Source organism: Thermobia domestica, chromosome 4, assembly GCF_964235325.1.
Source record: "Thermobia domestica chromosome 4, izTheDome1.hap1.1, whole genome shotgun sequence".
Lineage (NCBI taxonomy): Eukaryota > Metazoa > Arthropoda > Insecta > Zygentoma > Lepismatidae > Thermobia > Thermobia domestica.
Window position 1 is genome coordinate 274177124 of NC_137457.1, and position 16553 is coordinate 274193676.

Sequence of the window (16553 nt, forward strand, 5' to 3'; positions counted from 1 at the left end):
ATTTTCCATGCCTTTCCCATTCTTCATATATCAGATTGCAGCCACCGCTTGTCTAAGTAGACTAATACGGTCGTCAATTTAAATTTTGTTTCTTATGCTCCTCATGTTCGAAGTTATCAAAGGAAACCTAACTTGAAATAATTGAACTGGTAGTCATAAAACATACGAAGTTTGAAAAACGTATAAATTTTTAGTTCGCGTACATTCCGTGTGTAGCGTTTCTATCGGAAAATATACGTATATTGAAGGCAGTGAGTCCGTGGTAGCGACATTGTTGCAACCGACGCGACTGTTGGTACACTTGCCCAGCTGCTTAAAATGGCTTTTAATCATTTCATAAGGGGCAACAATGAGAGCGAATTAAAAGCCTGCGCAGGCACACATGATCTAATATTCTCTCTCTCTCAGTCTCCCTTCATCTGTCTTAGCCCGTGTGTATGGTTTCATTCCATAGCAAGTAGTTGGTTGATAGGTGTTTGTGATGTCATACGATAAATGGAGACTAACGAAGGACACATGCTTCCGCGTTTACCCGACTCCGACCACGAAAATCACGTGATCAACTTACGTTAGTGCTAACATTTTACGAACACGCGTGAACTCGCATGGTACATTTTATATCACAAGCTCTCAGGGTCTAATAGTCCGATTCTAACATTTTTTCACCAGTCGGAAGATGATTTAAAGTAGATTACGATATCTTATAGTTTATCTAGAAAAATTGGGCCTTGGGCGCTAAGCGCGTCATTTTTTGATTCATTATATATGAGAAATATACTGAAATTACTGAAGTGATTTCAAAACTTCTTTCCCTATTGGAAACCTTGTCTAATGCCAAAGATGACACACTTCAACTAATCGTGAAAAATGTTCCCTTCTGTGCGGAGTGTGTCATTTTTTGATTCACAAAATATAAGAAGTTGTCAGAAACTACTGAACGGATTTCAAAAATTCTTTCGCTGTTGGAAAACTTAACTAATGCCAGTGACGATACCATATATTTTATCAACAAAAATGGCTCCCGGGCCCCTGGGGGCGTTACATTTGCTTAAATATATGTAATAGAAAATTTTAGAAACTATTGAACCAGTTTTTAAAAAATATTTCGTTGTTGGAAAGCATAACTAGTGTCGCTGATAGTAAGCTACTTTATCCCGAAAAATGGGCCGTAGTGCGCTGAGGGCATCATTTTTTCATTCATTAAAAATAACAAATTGTCAAACACTAGTGAACCGATTTCGAAAATTCTTTCGCTGTTAGAAAGCTTATTTAATGCCCGTGAAGATATTTTATATTTTACGCCGAAAAATAGGCTCTTGAGTACTGAACACGTCATTTCCTGATTCATTATATATAAGAAATATACAGACACTACTGAACTGATTTCAAAAATTGATTGTCTAATTCCAGTGATGATACGCTATATCTTAGTCCGAATAAGGTGTTCTCGGGCTCTCAGGTCGTCATTTTTTGCTTCATTATATATATAAGAAATTTTCAGAATCTACTGGAACGATTTCAAAAATTATTTCGCTGTCGGAAGTGTAACTAATATAAATGAAGATATATTTCTGAAAATGGGCCTTGGGCGCTGGTTGCGTAATTTTTTGATTCATTGTATATAAGAAATATACAAAACTACCGAACCGATTTCAAAAATTCTTTCTGCTACGGTTCAGGAGCGCACCATTGGTATACTGTATAATGTGTGTTAATACTTCCTTTTACTATGTATAATTAAAGTCAACTATATCGAAGGGCGCTGATTTCTCTGTAGCTTTGAGGGTCAATTTAGATATGCATGGTTGCAGGCAAGGGTATAAGAAGGCATATATCAGGATTTTAAGACAAATTAAATTCAAATTATGCCAAATATTTTACCTAGATAAATTCATAAAAATAGATATAACAATAAAAATACATAGAAATAGAAATACACATACCAAGACATATAACAAAAAGAAATACATATTCATAAAAATATAAATGGTGACCTAAATGAGCTTTGTAGAACCCAGGCCCTTTCGGCCCCCCAGGTTCCGCGCCCTTGACTATATGTGATAGATAAAAAAATGTCAATCTTTTCATTGGCCAATGGTTTATAGCATAACCTGGTGTGTCAGTGTGGATCGCAGTGGGTTGTGGATCAGAGTGAGTCAGCCTGAAAAGTAACTTTATAGCCACGCTACTGAAAACTAAATTTCAGATTCGGATTCAGAATGTATAAGATCAGCTTGTTTTCAGTTTCAATATAACTCCCCAGAAATTACCCTCTTGTCACTCTACTGAAAATTAGAGTTCAGATTCATGATCATAGTCTTCGAAACTATAAGACCTGTTCGGTTTCATCCTGATCTTTTAAAACTTGCGTCTCACACCTTAAAAGATGTATAGGTCTACTTTCTGTCGCCGACCTCTATATGTTTCTATAATATACGTGTTTATCGTGTGACTCCTCTTGAGGTTGTAGTATTCAATAGTTATTTCTCAAATTAATAATAATAATAATAATAATAATAATAATAATAATAATAATAATAATAATAATAATAATAAGAAGAAGAAGAAGAAGAAGAAGAAGAAGAAGAAGAAGTACGAGTACAAAGAAGTTCTAATCTCAAAGTTAGTTTAGTATTTAAGACAGGCTTCCGGACTTAACCCAACTCTGCCATCGAACTTTGTATCAAAATTTTAATTTTTGAATTTGTAATTGTTTTCAGGGAATGCAGTTAAATATCTGTATATGATTAAAGGCACAAAGTAAGGTGAGAAAATTGGCCTCATGCTCTACCGCTTTTACTCTCAAAGCCCTCTGCAATGTGATAACTAATTGCAAGGAATATAATAATTTGATGGGAAACTGACAGAAATTGCTAGGCTTAGCAGCTCTGATAAACCACCTTCCAATGGAATACGTAAAGAGTGGCGTGAATAAATGTTATCTAATCCCTACCAACATCTGTAGTTGGTAAATCAATTGCACCAAACTATACAGTAAGAATTTTGTTTCGCAAGGCGTGATCAAAGTAAATGTGGTCAACAGAAGTCACGTACCCGGGTCAAAACCGGATACCAGCGAATATGAAACTTCCTTGAAGAACATTTCAACTGACGTCTGTAAGGTGCACGATTCCGAAGCGGAGTCTCCTTCATCATACGTGTTTTCGTAATGTGTTTCATTTCGCTTCTTTCAATTTTGGATACAACCGCTGCTACTCTCCTATCAGATTGTTTTAAAGTACGGCGAGGATTTGATCAAGTAAGATAGATTTTTAGACAATCTATTTTATAACAAAATGAAGTAGCTAGACTGCAGGTTTTGCAGTATATTCTTCATCTTGATCTTGCGAAAGGAACATAAACATTTTCTATCTTTCTTGATTTCTTTTTGGCGATCTGCATAACTAAAATAATTGGCAAAAATATTGCAAATGAAAATTACGGTAGCACTGTGCATTGAATGGTTTCATAGTGATAATGGAGTAAAATTACTGGGAACGTATATTTCGGGTTTCATAATCATATAACATGAATTTCTTAAGGCCTTAATTTTCATGAAACACAAAAAACAACACACGTGCGTGGCACAATAGCCTTTTATCCGTGTAGAAATAATGTGGAAATGATGCCATTCACTTCTGTGTTGTACCCAAGGTAAAAGGGAAAGTGTTAAAAAGTAACGTATTTGAATACATGTGCAGGTAATAACGCCAAGATCGTCTGTATTATAAGATTTCAAATATTACTATACAACGCGCCTGAAGCTAAAAATAGAATAATGAAACTTGAAGATAAATCGGTAACATGGAAGAACGATAATCTCCAAAGTTGAAATAAAGTTCCAAACTGAAAAGGTGTAGTCCATAAGAAAATAAACTAACTGTGTCAGTGTACTGGGACTTAAAAAAACTACATTGACATTAACACTACACTGCTCGCGCGGATTACTATTGTAGTCCAGTGGGTTTCAGTTTTCTGGTATCTAAGGGTTGGCAACACTTGTGACCTTGAGCGGTCGTCTACCTTCCTCCCCCATTTCTAGAACACCATTAGTCGAGTGATAGCACTCAAATTCAACGCACTGATGTTATACGGATTGTTATTTTCGCATGGACTACTATTGTAATCCGTGCGAGTACTGACGTGATAGTTTGTTTTCTGGCTAAAGTTTTAACTGTTCTCGTTTGGAATGTATTTATTTCACATTATTCACTCAAATATATGTGATATATATATGTTAATTTAAAGTTTCAGAGCAAGAACAGATACGACAGTGGCTAACAGAAACTGACGACGAAAGTGTGTTCAGTATAAAACACTAAGATGAAATAGAGGACGCTGTTTCGAGTAGTGACTCTGAAGAATTTGGTAGTGACGATTGGGAAGAAATAGAAGATGAAGAAAGGAACAGTGTTATCCAGGAAGACAGGTTTCACGGTGAATTTTACACTCGAAAGGGCAGAATTACCAGATGGTATATTGATCCAGTGCACCCAAGCAATACGCGAACACAGCGTCATAAAATCATACCTACACTGCATAGTTATTACTCCATAGAACGACACTAAATTTGGAGTTGACATATTTTACAAATTGTGTCGCTAGTGTGATACAGCCAGGAATTCGCAAAGATGGCCACTCACTCTCTTCTTTTGCGTGTTAAACGTTGCTGAAGTAAACGCTATCATTGTTTTCAAAGCAAATAACAATGATGCCATGATCAACTGTAGAGACTTCCTGCAATCTGTGGCTATGAAACTTATCGTACCTCTTTGTAGAAGATGAAGAAACAAGAGTACCGAAAAAGATGTTTCTGGTGCAGTAAGTGGATCTGCTATGACTATAAGCACATTCTTTGCACTGACTGAAAGACCCAAAATTTTGCCTACTTTTGACCTTGTTTTCAAGTGTAAAAGTTAAACTTGCAAACAATTTAACAACTTCTTTTTTATTTTTTGTAACACTTTTTAACACTTTAAATGAAAATTTCCTCTTTTATTTCAATTTTTAATCAAATAGCAAGAAAATAAACGAACATTTACAAAAATATAGTAAATTGCATACTCATTCTAAAGTTTTGGCTTCTAATCTTTTTGTGCATTAAAAAACAAAATGTTTGCACTGAAATATATTCTTTATTGGCTGTGAAAACCCACAAAAATAATGTAAAAATACCAATTGAATAACCACTAAAATATATATATTTATCAAATGGACTACAATCGTAATCCGTGCGAGCACTCATGTTTCAACAATTTCATGCAAGTACTGTAGTGTTAAATGGAACATATGGGACAAATGAAAACATATTTGTCTTCTTCAGTCCTTTCTGCACAAGCACTGGCGTATTTCGCTCCACCCTGCTTTGTATAGATTTAGTGCTCATCAAATCACTACACTTACAAAACAAACTGTTCCTAGATTAACAGGGAGTGAGACGCACATTGCTGTAAACAATCGGCAATGTTCTGAGTTATTACGGCATTAATAACGAATTCTAACCTCTATTACACTAATAACGTCCTTCCATGTTGTAACGAAAGTCACCCCTGAGTAGTTGAAGAACTTCAGGTCGTCTTTCATTGCAAAAAGGAAGAAAGACAATAATATAAAAATAATAAAGTATTTTAAGAGTGAAGAACATTATTGAATTGAATTATGTATTATTTGGTAAAAACATGTATGGATTAAAAAACGAAAACAAAAGATAAAAATAATGATATGTAGGAAAGTATTGAGGTTGTGTTTTAATATTTTCAAATATTTTCAACGGGCAACACTGTTTTGTTCTCTTCCTGCACTCGTAAGTTCTGAAGCGCGTTGATTTACGTGTTGATTGTGGAGGCGGAAGGTTGTTCCTCGTGTACTGATTCTATTACGTAACCGCGCCTTCGTTCTTCATGTATCAAGTTGGTCGGTTATACGTGTTCCGATGCGTCGATTTAAATTTTTGTTAGGGTGCTTAAAGAAGACAACTAAGTCCTAAAGTTTAACAGAAAAGTGCTGTACGAAAATTGAATCAGATAACTTTGTTCTTTTTTTTAAAAAAAAAAAGGAAAAAGAGAGAAGAGAAGTGGAATGAAAAGTAACAAATTTGTGCAATCAAATGCTAGTGCAATTAGCCGGTCTGATTAAGGAAATATTGTTGGTAAATGAATGATGTTGTTAGTAATTGAATTAACTGGTCGGTTATTTGCCAATTAATCGAAGTAATTTCGCTTACCCCATTTCGCATTTCTGTGTACGCGCACTTTATCACTCATAAAAAGGCGTGATTGTTCTTTCGGAAAGTATTAGCTGTCTTGGAGGGTTAGAACTTGCATAGCTTTTGGGTTGCAGAAGTTAGTCGTAGTCACATTTCCTCCCATGAGGCGAGCCCAGGTTAATAGTTAGGTAAGACGATTAACCGAAGATTGTGAAAGGTGAGCATTAGAACAACTTTCTGTGTGAGTAATTTTCAATGTTCCGGGAAATTGTTATTCTAGCTGTCTGATTGTGATTTAGTTTGTTTCCTCTAACTAGAAGAACGACTGTTAATTCCGGCATTTCGAGATTTAAATCGTAATCCATTGACTCAATTATCATTTTAATTAATGCTCAGCTCGATCCTAGTTGCTGTTTCAGCTAAAGAAGGAAGAGATTATTGTGCTGCAATTGAAAATATTACATAAATAGTGATTCAATGATTATTAGGATTATTCTTGATGCTTTATATGTATTGTGTAGCGGGAACGATCCAAGCTCACTGGATATAAGAGAATACGACTTAACTATTGAATTTAGTCTGGAGACGTGTTACTTCAAGTCTAGTAACTTTTCAATAAAGTTGTTATGATACTATTAATCTGGAAGTAAAGACAGGTGTAGGTCATCTCTCCCCGCCTCCAAATAAGGAATAGTTAGTAGTATTTGAATTAAGGTTAATTTGATCTTAATGGCTAGGATTAGAATTGGATCCCTAGTTCGATTTGGATTCGCAATATTATCATTCCTGCTTCAAAATTCCAGAGAAGAAAGGATGAATTGTGGTATTAAAACTAAAGATATTCTGGGCTAGTAGACTTTCAAGTATATAATTCTAGTCGTTCAGCGAAACTCTATTTACTTGATTTTTTAAAAGATTTGTTTAAGCTGATTGTTGTTCATCATTTTTTGTAATAAAGTTATTATAATTGAAAGGTATTGTGTTATTATTTCTTGTTACATGTATATGTTTTCTCCTATCGAATAAACTGGATGATAAGTTACTTAAGCCATCGAGAGGGTGAGAGTCCTGCTGATTTACTATCGATAAAGTAAGAGATAAATAGGTTTGAGGTGAGCCGATCGCGACCTTGGGATAACCTCTGCCCAAAGCGCCCTATTGTGGAAGGTTGAGTTTGTTTATATTTTTTCTCTCCGGAATCTTTACCGGCGCGTTACAGTGTAACCTTCCCGAAGCAAACAACACTGCACTGCATGCTGGTCTCAGCGCTGTCTCCCGGAGTATTCGTCAAATCGGATTTGTAAAATCCCGTGGCACATATTGGAGGCTAATTCTAGCGGATTTCAACGGAAAAGTTTCAGCACTGAACACTTGGCATATTTACTTGAAATTACCTCATATATATACCTGTATACATATGTATATATATGGATCGAGATAGAGAGGGTATGTGCATATATATATACAGAGAGAAGGGTATATGCATCAATATGTATATAACTATTTGCATAGTCGGTAGATATTTTATCAAGCACTAATAAAACAACAATAAAACTTACAAATATACGCAGTGTGCTGCAGACAATACCCATTGTTTATTAATTATTGTTGCTCCACATATATTGGTACCATCACTTAGTAACGATCCCTAAGCCAACAAAAATAATCACAATTATATTATTGCAGTGTTACTTGAAATATTTTTAATATTTTCGATATTAGTTTTTAAATTATACCAAAAGAACAAAAACAAAAAAATACAATCCTTTATGAATGCTATGAAACTGTGTAACGTTCAACTACTAAATTTCATGCATATTTTTGTAAGAAAACGTAATAGTATAGTGCTGCTCTGATCTAAATTAGTTTAAAAATTATCAAAAATTTAATTATAATTATTTATAAAAATTGAGAGAGAAACTTTGGAAAATATCATAAATTAAACGCAAAATATAAGGAGATATTTATCTATTCAAACGCTAGAGAGAAATAGATCAAATTACGCCATTTTATTACTTGAGAATGTACACAGTATTTTTGCCACTGTTAATACTCCGGACTAATGAGTACCGATATCTCAATTGAATTAAAGAACATAAAAGCCGCTTGGAAGGTAACATTGTTTCAGTATTCGTTATGTATATTTGTTATAGTGTTTTTCATTTGAAGTCAAAATCGTATATCATGTATGTAGCTATTACAGTTTAAGTATTACTATATAAGGAAACTCTAGATGTTTAATATAGTGAATTAAACAATAAGATAAGTGCAAGGAGAAAGAAAAGTAATTCGAGGGAACAGAGTTAAATATTGCGTTTTTTACAGCTTTAATATCATTAAAGGATTACTGGAAAAACAAGGAGATAAAACGTTGTTACAAGTTGCTTCAACAAGATATTTAAGTTGAATTTATGTGAAAGAAAAAAGCAAAAATCTGATAAAGAAGACGTTTTGCCAATGGTTGAGAATAATGAATTATATTTGATGAAATTAAAAAAAAAATCTTTACAGCTGGTGTGAAAAAAGTCAACATCACATACTCAGGCAATTGCTTGTCGTGTAGTAGGTATTCCAACTATAATTGTACGTGTTGTGTATATTTTGAGGTTACTTAGGCATACATAAAAAAAGCCATTTGTCCCGAAGACTCCGTAGAGTCTGCATATACTATTATCGTTTTATGTATTTTAAGCTTCACATTCCTCGACTGAATTCGCGACGACAAGAGGTTTTGAAATGAATAATAACAGGAATTATCTGGTTTTGGTCGACATTTAATTTCTTCGTGAATATGGTTTTCGTCTCTTAATATTGATCCTAGATATTTCAAAGTATCCACTTTATCGAAAGTATTATTTCACATTTTAAGATTCATAATTTACCGTATTGCGATCCCGACGAATTTCCATGTATTTAGTTTTCTATGGATTTACTTTTAAACATATCTCCCTGCAATCGTTTAACAACACTTCTACATTTCTTTCTATTATTCTGCTATTATCCCCTATTAAATATACATCAACAGCATTGAAAATTTTCGAACTTGCCTCCAATACTCAGTTACTGAATGTGGCTTATTATTAATTCTTCCCTTTAGCACTCTCAAGTTTCTGACATGTTTCATATTTGTAATAAATTTTAGTGCTTCAATTGCGAATTTCCCAAATTCCAAACGTTAGATATTCCGGATTTCGGAAATTGCATTATATGACTTCCTTACACTATTTATTCGAAAACCGCTGGCTTTCGTGCAAGATAAGACACAATACTTCACGTAGGAATTTTAAGGAGATACGTTTTTTGATTCTCACGCGTAAAGTGTGATTAGAAATGGTTATATCTAAGGAACAGTAGAAGAAGCAGCATTACTCAAATTACGCAATAAATAGTGCATGCTACTCTGCCTATGACAATGCATTGCAGGAATATATAATGATTCACAAATTTAGCACTGAATGAAATAAACATCAGACGGAGTTTTTACGAATATAATACGTAAGTTTTGGAATAGCGCAGGTTAAGCAAGCATTTAATAGGAAAATAGAACTTTTAACATGAAGAAATGTGTCGTTGGTCGTTCGTAAATGAATTAGTAAGACCCTGGTATGAAGCGTGGAACTTAACTGATCAGAGACGTGGACATCGAGAGAAGCAGAAATATCCAAACTGGAACCATTTCAAATGTATATGTTGGTTCAAATCATGCACCAAAGGGAAAAGGAATAAAGACGTACTTAAGGAAGCAAATGAAGAACGATAGATCATGAAGATAATAGGAAAAAGAAGATACAGCAAGCGGCCATCTTACTCGGCACTCTAATTGCATCACCATGCTGATAAAGGGAAAGGTATAATGAAAACCAGGAAGAGGAAGACCAAGAATAGAATACCTAGATTGAGAATATCTAGACCAGTTACGAAAAAGAAACCTTAGCAAAGTATAAAACAGATCTCCCAATTGTAAGAATATTTGAAAAATATATAGAGGCAGAGAAAGATTTGTTCAAAAAAACTTTAGAGACATTTAATTACCGTGTAGTTTCGCAGCGCTACCATACTAAGAAAGGAAATCATGCAGTCTGTTGATGGGTGGTTTGGATAAGGGTATCAATAACTACTTAAAATGTTATATGGGTTACTTCTAATGCTAGGTGGAAAACAGCTAGTTGAACACAACGTTACGTGGATACATGCTTACGTAGGACACAACCGTAAGTGGGTAACCACCTCGAATAGAAAGCTTGAAGATATGTACAACGTTACATAACAGGCAACGAATAGTTATTAGTATGCATTATTCCTTTCGCAAGGGTCTCATCGTCATAACCAAAGTTTAGTGAATTGAACTACGTGTTTAAATAGCCTTTCTGAGCGATTTGGTGACCAATTGGCCAATCTTGCAAATACATATGGTCGTTAGATTTCACCTTTGTGATATATCGAAAAGGATTATCTCTCTGGTTGTCTCAACGTATTAATTTTCTATGAAGAAGTGTATGGCTGTAATATGTTATATGGAAGATTATTAATTCAAAATTGAAGCACCTTTAGCGAGGGTTGTAAAAGGAATGAACACTTTTGTACTTTGGTAAGTTGCCCGTTTATAAGAATACAATATATTGTATTTAATAAACCAATTGCCTAAAATATCTAGTTTGTTCATTAATATATAATCGACCATTTAAATTTTGTTATGTTAGAGATAGTAATATCTCTCTCTCTCTCTCTCTCTCTCTCTGTCTATATATATATATATATATATATATATATATATATATATATATATATATATATATATATATATATATATATAATTTTTAAGTCTTTGACATACATATAAAATTATAGAGTCACATGCAGCCTTTAATTTTTCATAAAGTAAAAAAAAAAACAGTAAATTCATGTTATTTAGTAATCAGGACTATAATGAGTTATATTAATTTAAATCTCTTCCTAGTCTGTTTAGCATTACAAAATCAGAATTGCACTACTGTAATGACTTTCAGTCTATTAACTTTTATATTGGAGTGAGTTTTTAGGATCATTTAACTTGTCGCGTATTCACTTACGCACAACGATTCCTGTATTTCTAGACTTTCCATGTTGTTCACCAACCTATGGTTGAAGTGAACAACAAGAAGAAAAAATACTATCGTCAAGAATTTAAACTCTACGTTATACGAAGAATTTTGAGAAGTAACTTCTCAATGAGAAATGGTTTTGTAAAATACACAACTTTCAATGAAGTATTGCCATTATACGTTTTACGTAATTTGTATTTAACTTTTGCATATAATATACGGATATTCTGTCGAGGTCCAGTTTCTCAGATGTTATGTTTTAAGAATAATTTTTGTATGTTTTTGAAATGATTTTATGAATATATGCATACCTAGAACTAATTTATTTTGATCTAATACTTTTATATAAGTATATTGAGAAGTATATCATTACATACCAAAATGTTTCTCCCATATGTGAATCGAACTCACAACCTTAGGACTAGGATTCCAGCGGCTTATCATTAATCTAACATGATCACCCCTATCAAGCTCCTTCTAAAGAAATATACCTGAATTTACAAGGCAATGATGTACGTATCCTTTGCAAATTCTCTTGTTTTTCTGCTTTATCTTGCACATTTTTTCCCAATTGCGAGTGTTAGATTTGTGGCTCAACTCTGTTTCCGAAACTATCCGAAGTTCGAGAATTTTCAGTTACAAAGAGACATCATCAATATGGTCATCGTTATTGGGATAGGATATACGTAATAATTTAGAAAGAAGATTCAACTCTTCACATTTCCTTAGGGATGGTATTATGGAGCGAACGTGTAGAAAGTTTATATTTGGTTGTGCTTCAATACATTATTGTCTTTTTATACACTATGTTAATATGTTAGAAGTTTCAATCCAACTAAAACTGATTGAGTAAAATTGAGAAAATCCAAAGTGAATCATACATAAGCCAATGGAAGAAATTTGCGTGTTTGAAGGAAATTTCCTTCGCACAAATATGGCGCATGCTAACTGTAGTTGAGGTTTAATTTTGGATGGAATTTCATGCATGGATATTCGATGTTCTTTCTTTAGACATACAGATGTAACGATATTATAATTGAAATAGATTATAGAAACACTTATGCGGAGTAATATATATTGTTGGAAATATGATTTTGTCTACATTAAAAAGTCATTTCCAGAAGAAACAAAGAAAGAGAGGAAATTGAAATACAGAGATATGAAAATCAGAAGAGTAATGAAATAATGAGTGTCGGTTATATGATGCCATCAGACGGAAACGTGAAGACAATACCTGTTTTGGCATGATGTGATCTTTTCTTTCTAAAAAAAGAAAAAAAGAAAAATAGTAGCAATAAATGTGATTACAAAAATAAGCGTAAGTAGTGGTCAATAATAACGCAATTCATTACAGTAGCATAGGAATTTGACAACCCAATGAGCAATACAAGTTATCAAACCTCAACGCTACCGCCATGCTTCGATATATGAAAGCACAAATTTTCATTTGTTACCTCATATATTGTAATGAAAATATTAATCCTTTTATTGAATCATTTAGACATACCTTCTCTAAAATCTATAGTTATACATTGGAGAGGGATTTCGGTTTAAACTGTTATATCTCTCGAGATTAGGGATTGCTTCAATTTCTTGTAATAAAATTGTCTTTACTGACCATTCTAGGATATTTATGCTGTAAAGAAAGGATATTATGGAGTTATTTCCAAAAGGATGTTATTCGTCTTCTATAAGTAGTAAAAAACTAGTGAAAATTCTATTCGTATTACATATTTAGTATTTTCCTTATTCGTAACTGAAATTCCTTTTCTTTTTATTTCGTGATGAAAAAACAAGAGGTTAGCGTTGGGAACATTTTTCCTCCGGTTGGCAGTTTTAGTCTTATCATCTGTAACTGCTATTTACTGCAAACCATATCCAATTAACTTCCACTATTAAAATCCAAATACATTACCATTTATTTACATTCCGATAATCAAGCAATATTAATTACCTCTAATTTTTGATTGCGCATGCAGTTTCATTTAATGATACTTCATCATTTATTGAAGTCTTTCTCTGCAATATGTCGAGATGATTAATTTCATTTACACCAACCAGATCGTTGGGCATACACTGCTACTTGGTCAGTATTACTATTTCATCTCGTATCTTTAATTATCGCTTTTTTTTATTCTAACAATCCACATATTTTTTAATAATGAAACTAAGTACTTACATTGTCCAAAACCAATGGTTGAAAATATTGTCAATGTTTGAAAAGCCAGCCCGTTCTCTATTTCCTACTCAACAGACTTCTTAATACATTGTTCTTTTCATGCCTTTTCTATTTGATTGCTTAGAACAAAAGTAGTACGTAATTAAAAAGATCTCCGTGAAATTTCTTCCTTTGGCCATCTCCATCAAATGCAATGATTGGAACATTTCTGGGTTAATGGTGACAGTTGTGCTTACTTAAAGGATTTATTGTAGAACTTATTTCAACGTCCTTTATAACTTGATATAATTTTATTTAATTAACTGCCACTAAAGTGCTCAGTGTTATGATTGATACTTGGTTTTGGTTATGATGATATTCCTATTATTTTCTTTCATTCTGTACTGAAGTAGTTAAGAAATTCATTGTGTAATGTACCTATATTGTCTCTTGGGGCAAGCGTTAAGTGTGTGTGAATTAAGAAGTTTTCATTATTTCTTCTAATTTAACACTTTTTTTTGCTCTTCATCTTTTTAAACTAATAGTTGTTTTCATCTCTTAAGTGTGAAACGCTAGAACGTGGGGTATTCAAAGACGACCAGGGAAATATTTGTTTTATAAATGTAAAGAAATATTCATTAATGTTCAATTGTATTTTATGATTACGTTGTTCCGTCTTGACCATTACTTTTTTTGGACTCCAAATTCTTTAGCGTCTTGCTGATCTAGATTAGAGGAAACCGTTCATTGGACCAGGAAGTCTCTTCTGAATAAATTCCACATCTTTAAGACACGGACACCATTTTTCTTAGAATCTCTGTTCTTCATTTGTCTTCAAGTAGGACTATTCGATCCGGTGACCAGGGGGAAAAGCGAAGAGTCAGAAATGATCAAGACAGAAAGTACAACTTTTTTCTCGGATTTTTACCGATTTTACCATTTGTTATTAAAAGGTAAAATAGATTCGTGCATTGACCGCGTAAATATCGCATTGATCGCGATGATTTATATACACAAATACTAGCTCAATATGACAACAGAAGAACTTACTGCGTTTCGAACAATTCTTTTTTTTTTTTTTGTGAGACCAACAATGCACTTAAACGAATATATACGTATACATTGTGTATATGTGCGTCTTTGTATGCAGACTACAATGATTGCTACGTTATCAAAATATTACCAAAGACATATATATATATATATATATATATATATATATATATATATATATATATATATATATGCGTTATACTAATGTGTATAGTAGTTTTAAGAGTTCATTTTTAAATTTAAAATATTTAATGATATTATAATAATGAAACGCTATATTAAAAATCAGAATGTTGCGTAATATCCAAGCAAAACCTATTGGATACAAAGACCTATAACACTGCAAGTTTAAAATACATTTTGTATTCCGATCATTTTCGTTTTCGTGTACCGCATAAAGTGAAAATGAAAAGGGGTCCAGTTCCTAACAGATGTTGTTTATTATCTCAATTAGAAATATTTACACCATGAATACAAGAACTTTATTTCTTCAGATTTGTTTTCCACCATTGGATATATCCAAAATTTCATCAATTATATCAAACATTCACAAAAATTATTAGAACTGGTTACAAACTAATCAGAAAGTAAGCTTTCTCATCAGTGAACACAAAATATATTGACATGAAGTTGAAAGTGTTAGGTATCGCAAGCTCCAAGGTTTCTTGTGTTTGAAATTACATGTATTTTTCACATTCATGGACTTCGTAGATTCGAAACTTTGAACTTTGCCCCACATCCTTTTCACTGAGTCATAAGGAACGCTTATTACACAAATCGTATAAATGTAGCTTATAGAATTTCACTTAATACTCTAATAATATAGGTATCGTCTAATTTATATAACATACCACAAATTTGTATTCATCTGGTAACGCCGGATCTCCTTCCATTATAAATCTAGAATCTAGAGGACTTTTGTTATCTTCTGCAAATAGAGAAATGTATAGATTATTCAGGTTGAGGAAGAAATGCCTTAATGAATTTAAAACAATTAATTTATGAAAACAAACTTAAGATTACTTATAAATTAAAGGGACAGAAATCATTGTGTGAATACGTAACGTATCTAGGTATTTGGTATTTGAGGCAAAAATATATATTATTACTTACACAAGAACGTAAGCAACTTACTGACTAAATGACATATTTAAGACATTTTACTTCCTTCTTCAGAGCTGAAAATGAGTTTATGTATTGTGATAATAGAATTATGTTATATTGAGATAGAAGGGTTACAAAACAAGAGTAATAAGTAATTTAGTTATTAATTTTAGCAGCCATAACATCTAACGTTATTATTTCTAATGATCAAATAAATATTTAATTTCAAAAGTTAGAAATTTCAGAAATAAAAAAAACGAAAAATATATTCCCTGGAAATAATATATCAATTGCATTGAATAACTCATATATGTGTTGGCCAGAAAATGAATATGGTTTTTGTAACAGTAAACGTGAAATTTCTAAACTTAATTGAATGTGCTCACTGTAATTTAAATCGCTTGTAATGCAATGACCCGATCAGGCAGAGGAACCATATAGCATGGAAGAGGGAGCGTAAACACAAGCAATGGAGTCTTCGTTCAGAGAGGTGGACGTGACTTAGATTCAATATGGGACTCTGTAAATCAGGTTGTTCTGTTTTATACTTAAAGCACAAAAACGCATGAATATTTAAAAAAAAACATAGATTAACACTTTCTTTCTCTCTCTCTCTCTCCAAACGTAATGAGTGTTTTGAGCATGAAATGGCGTTAATTACCAAATACCACAGTAAAGATGACAATAAGCTAGTAGATAAGCAAACAGTTTTGAAATTCTTAATAAGACGTAAAATACAGAACCATGAAAGTGGGTGAGAATCCTCCAAAATTGTGCTGTATTATACCTGTATATTCAGTACATACAGTATTTTGAGATGAAAGCGTAAATGCTGCAAAGTTCCAAGGAGAAATTTGTGCAGTTTACGAGGAAGATATTTCATTAAAAGCAATAGCCAAAAATTGGTTATGTCACCTTCGTTCTGAAAATGTCTAAAAGGCTTTTTGCAGTG

The 16553-nt window shown here is 32.9% G+C and overlaps 1 protein-coding gene across 6 annotated transcripts in view; it reads right to left on the reverse strand.

Annotated features, from left to right (window-relative positions):
• Positions 1–16553, reverse strand: part of LOC145684074 (trypsin-7-like) — a 61551-nt gene that overhangs the window by 22490 nt on the left and 22508 nt on the right. For 4 of the 6 annotated variants that reach the window (XR_014131243.1, XM_081755932.1, XM_081755931.1 and 1 more), the window contains exons 3-4: positions 15349–15425; positions 7765–7853 (exon numbers count right to left, since the gene is read on the reverse strand). Coding sequence is in view for 5 of the 6 variants with exons in the window: in XM_081755932.1 (XP_081612058.1) it covers positions 7765–7853; positions 15349–15425 (166 nt within the window). In the remaining variant the exon portion in view is untranslated. The remainder of the gene's footprint in view (positions 1–7764; positions 7854–15348; positions 15426–16553) is intronic. The other 2 variants (XM_081755933.1, XM_081755934.1) reach the window with 1 other exon arrangement.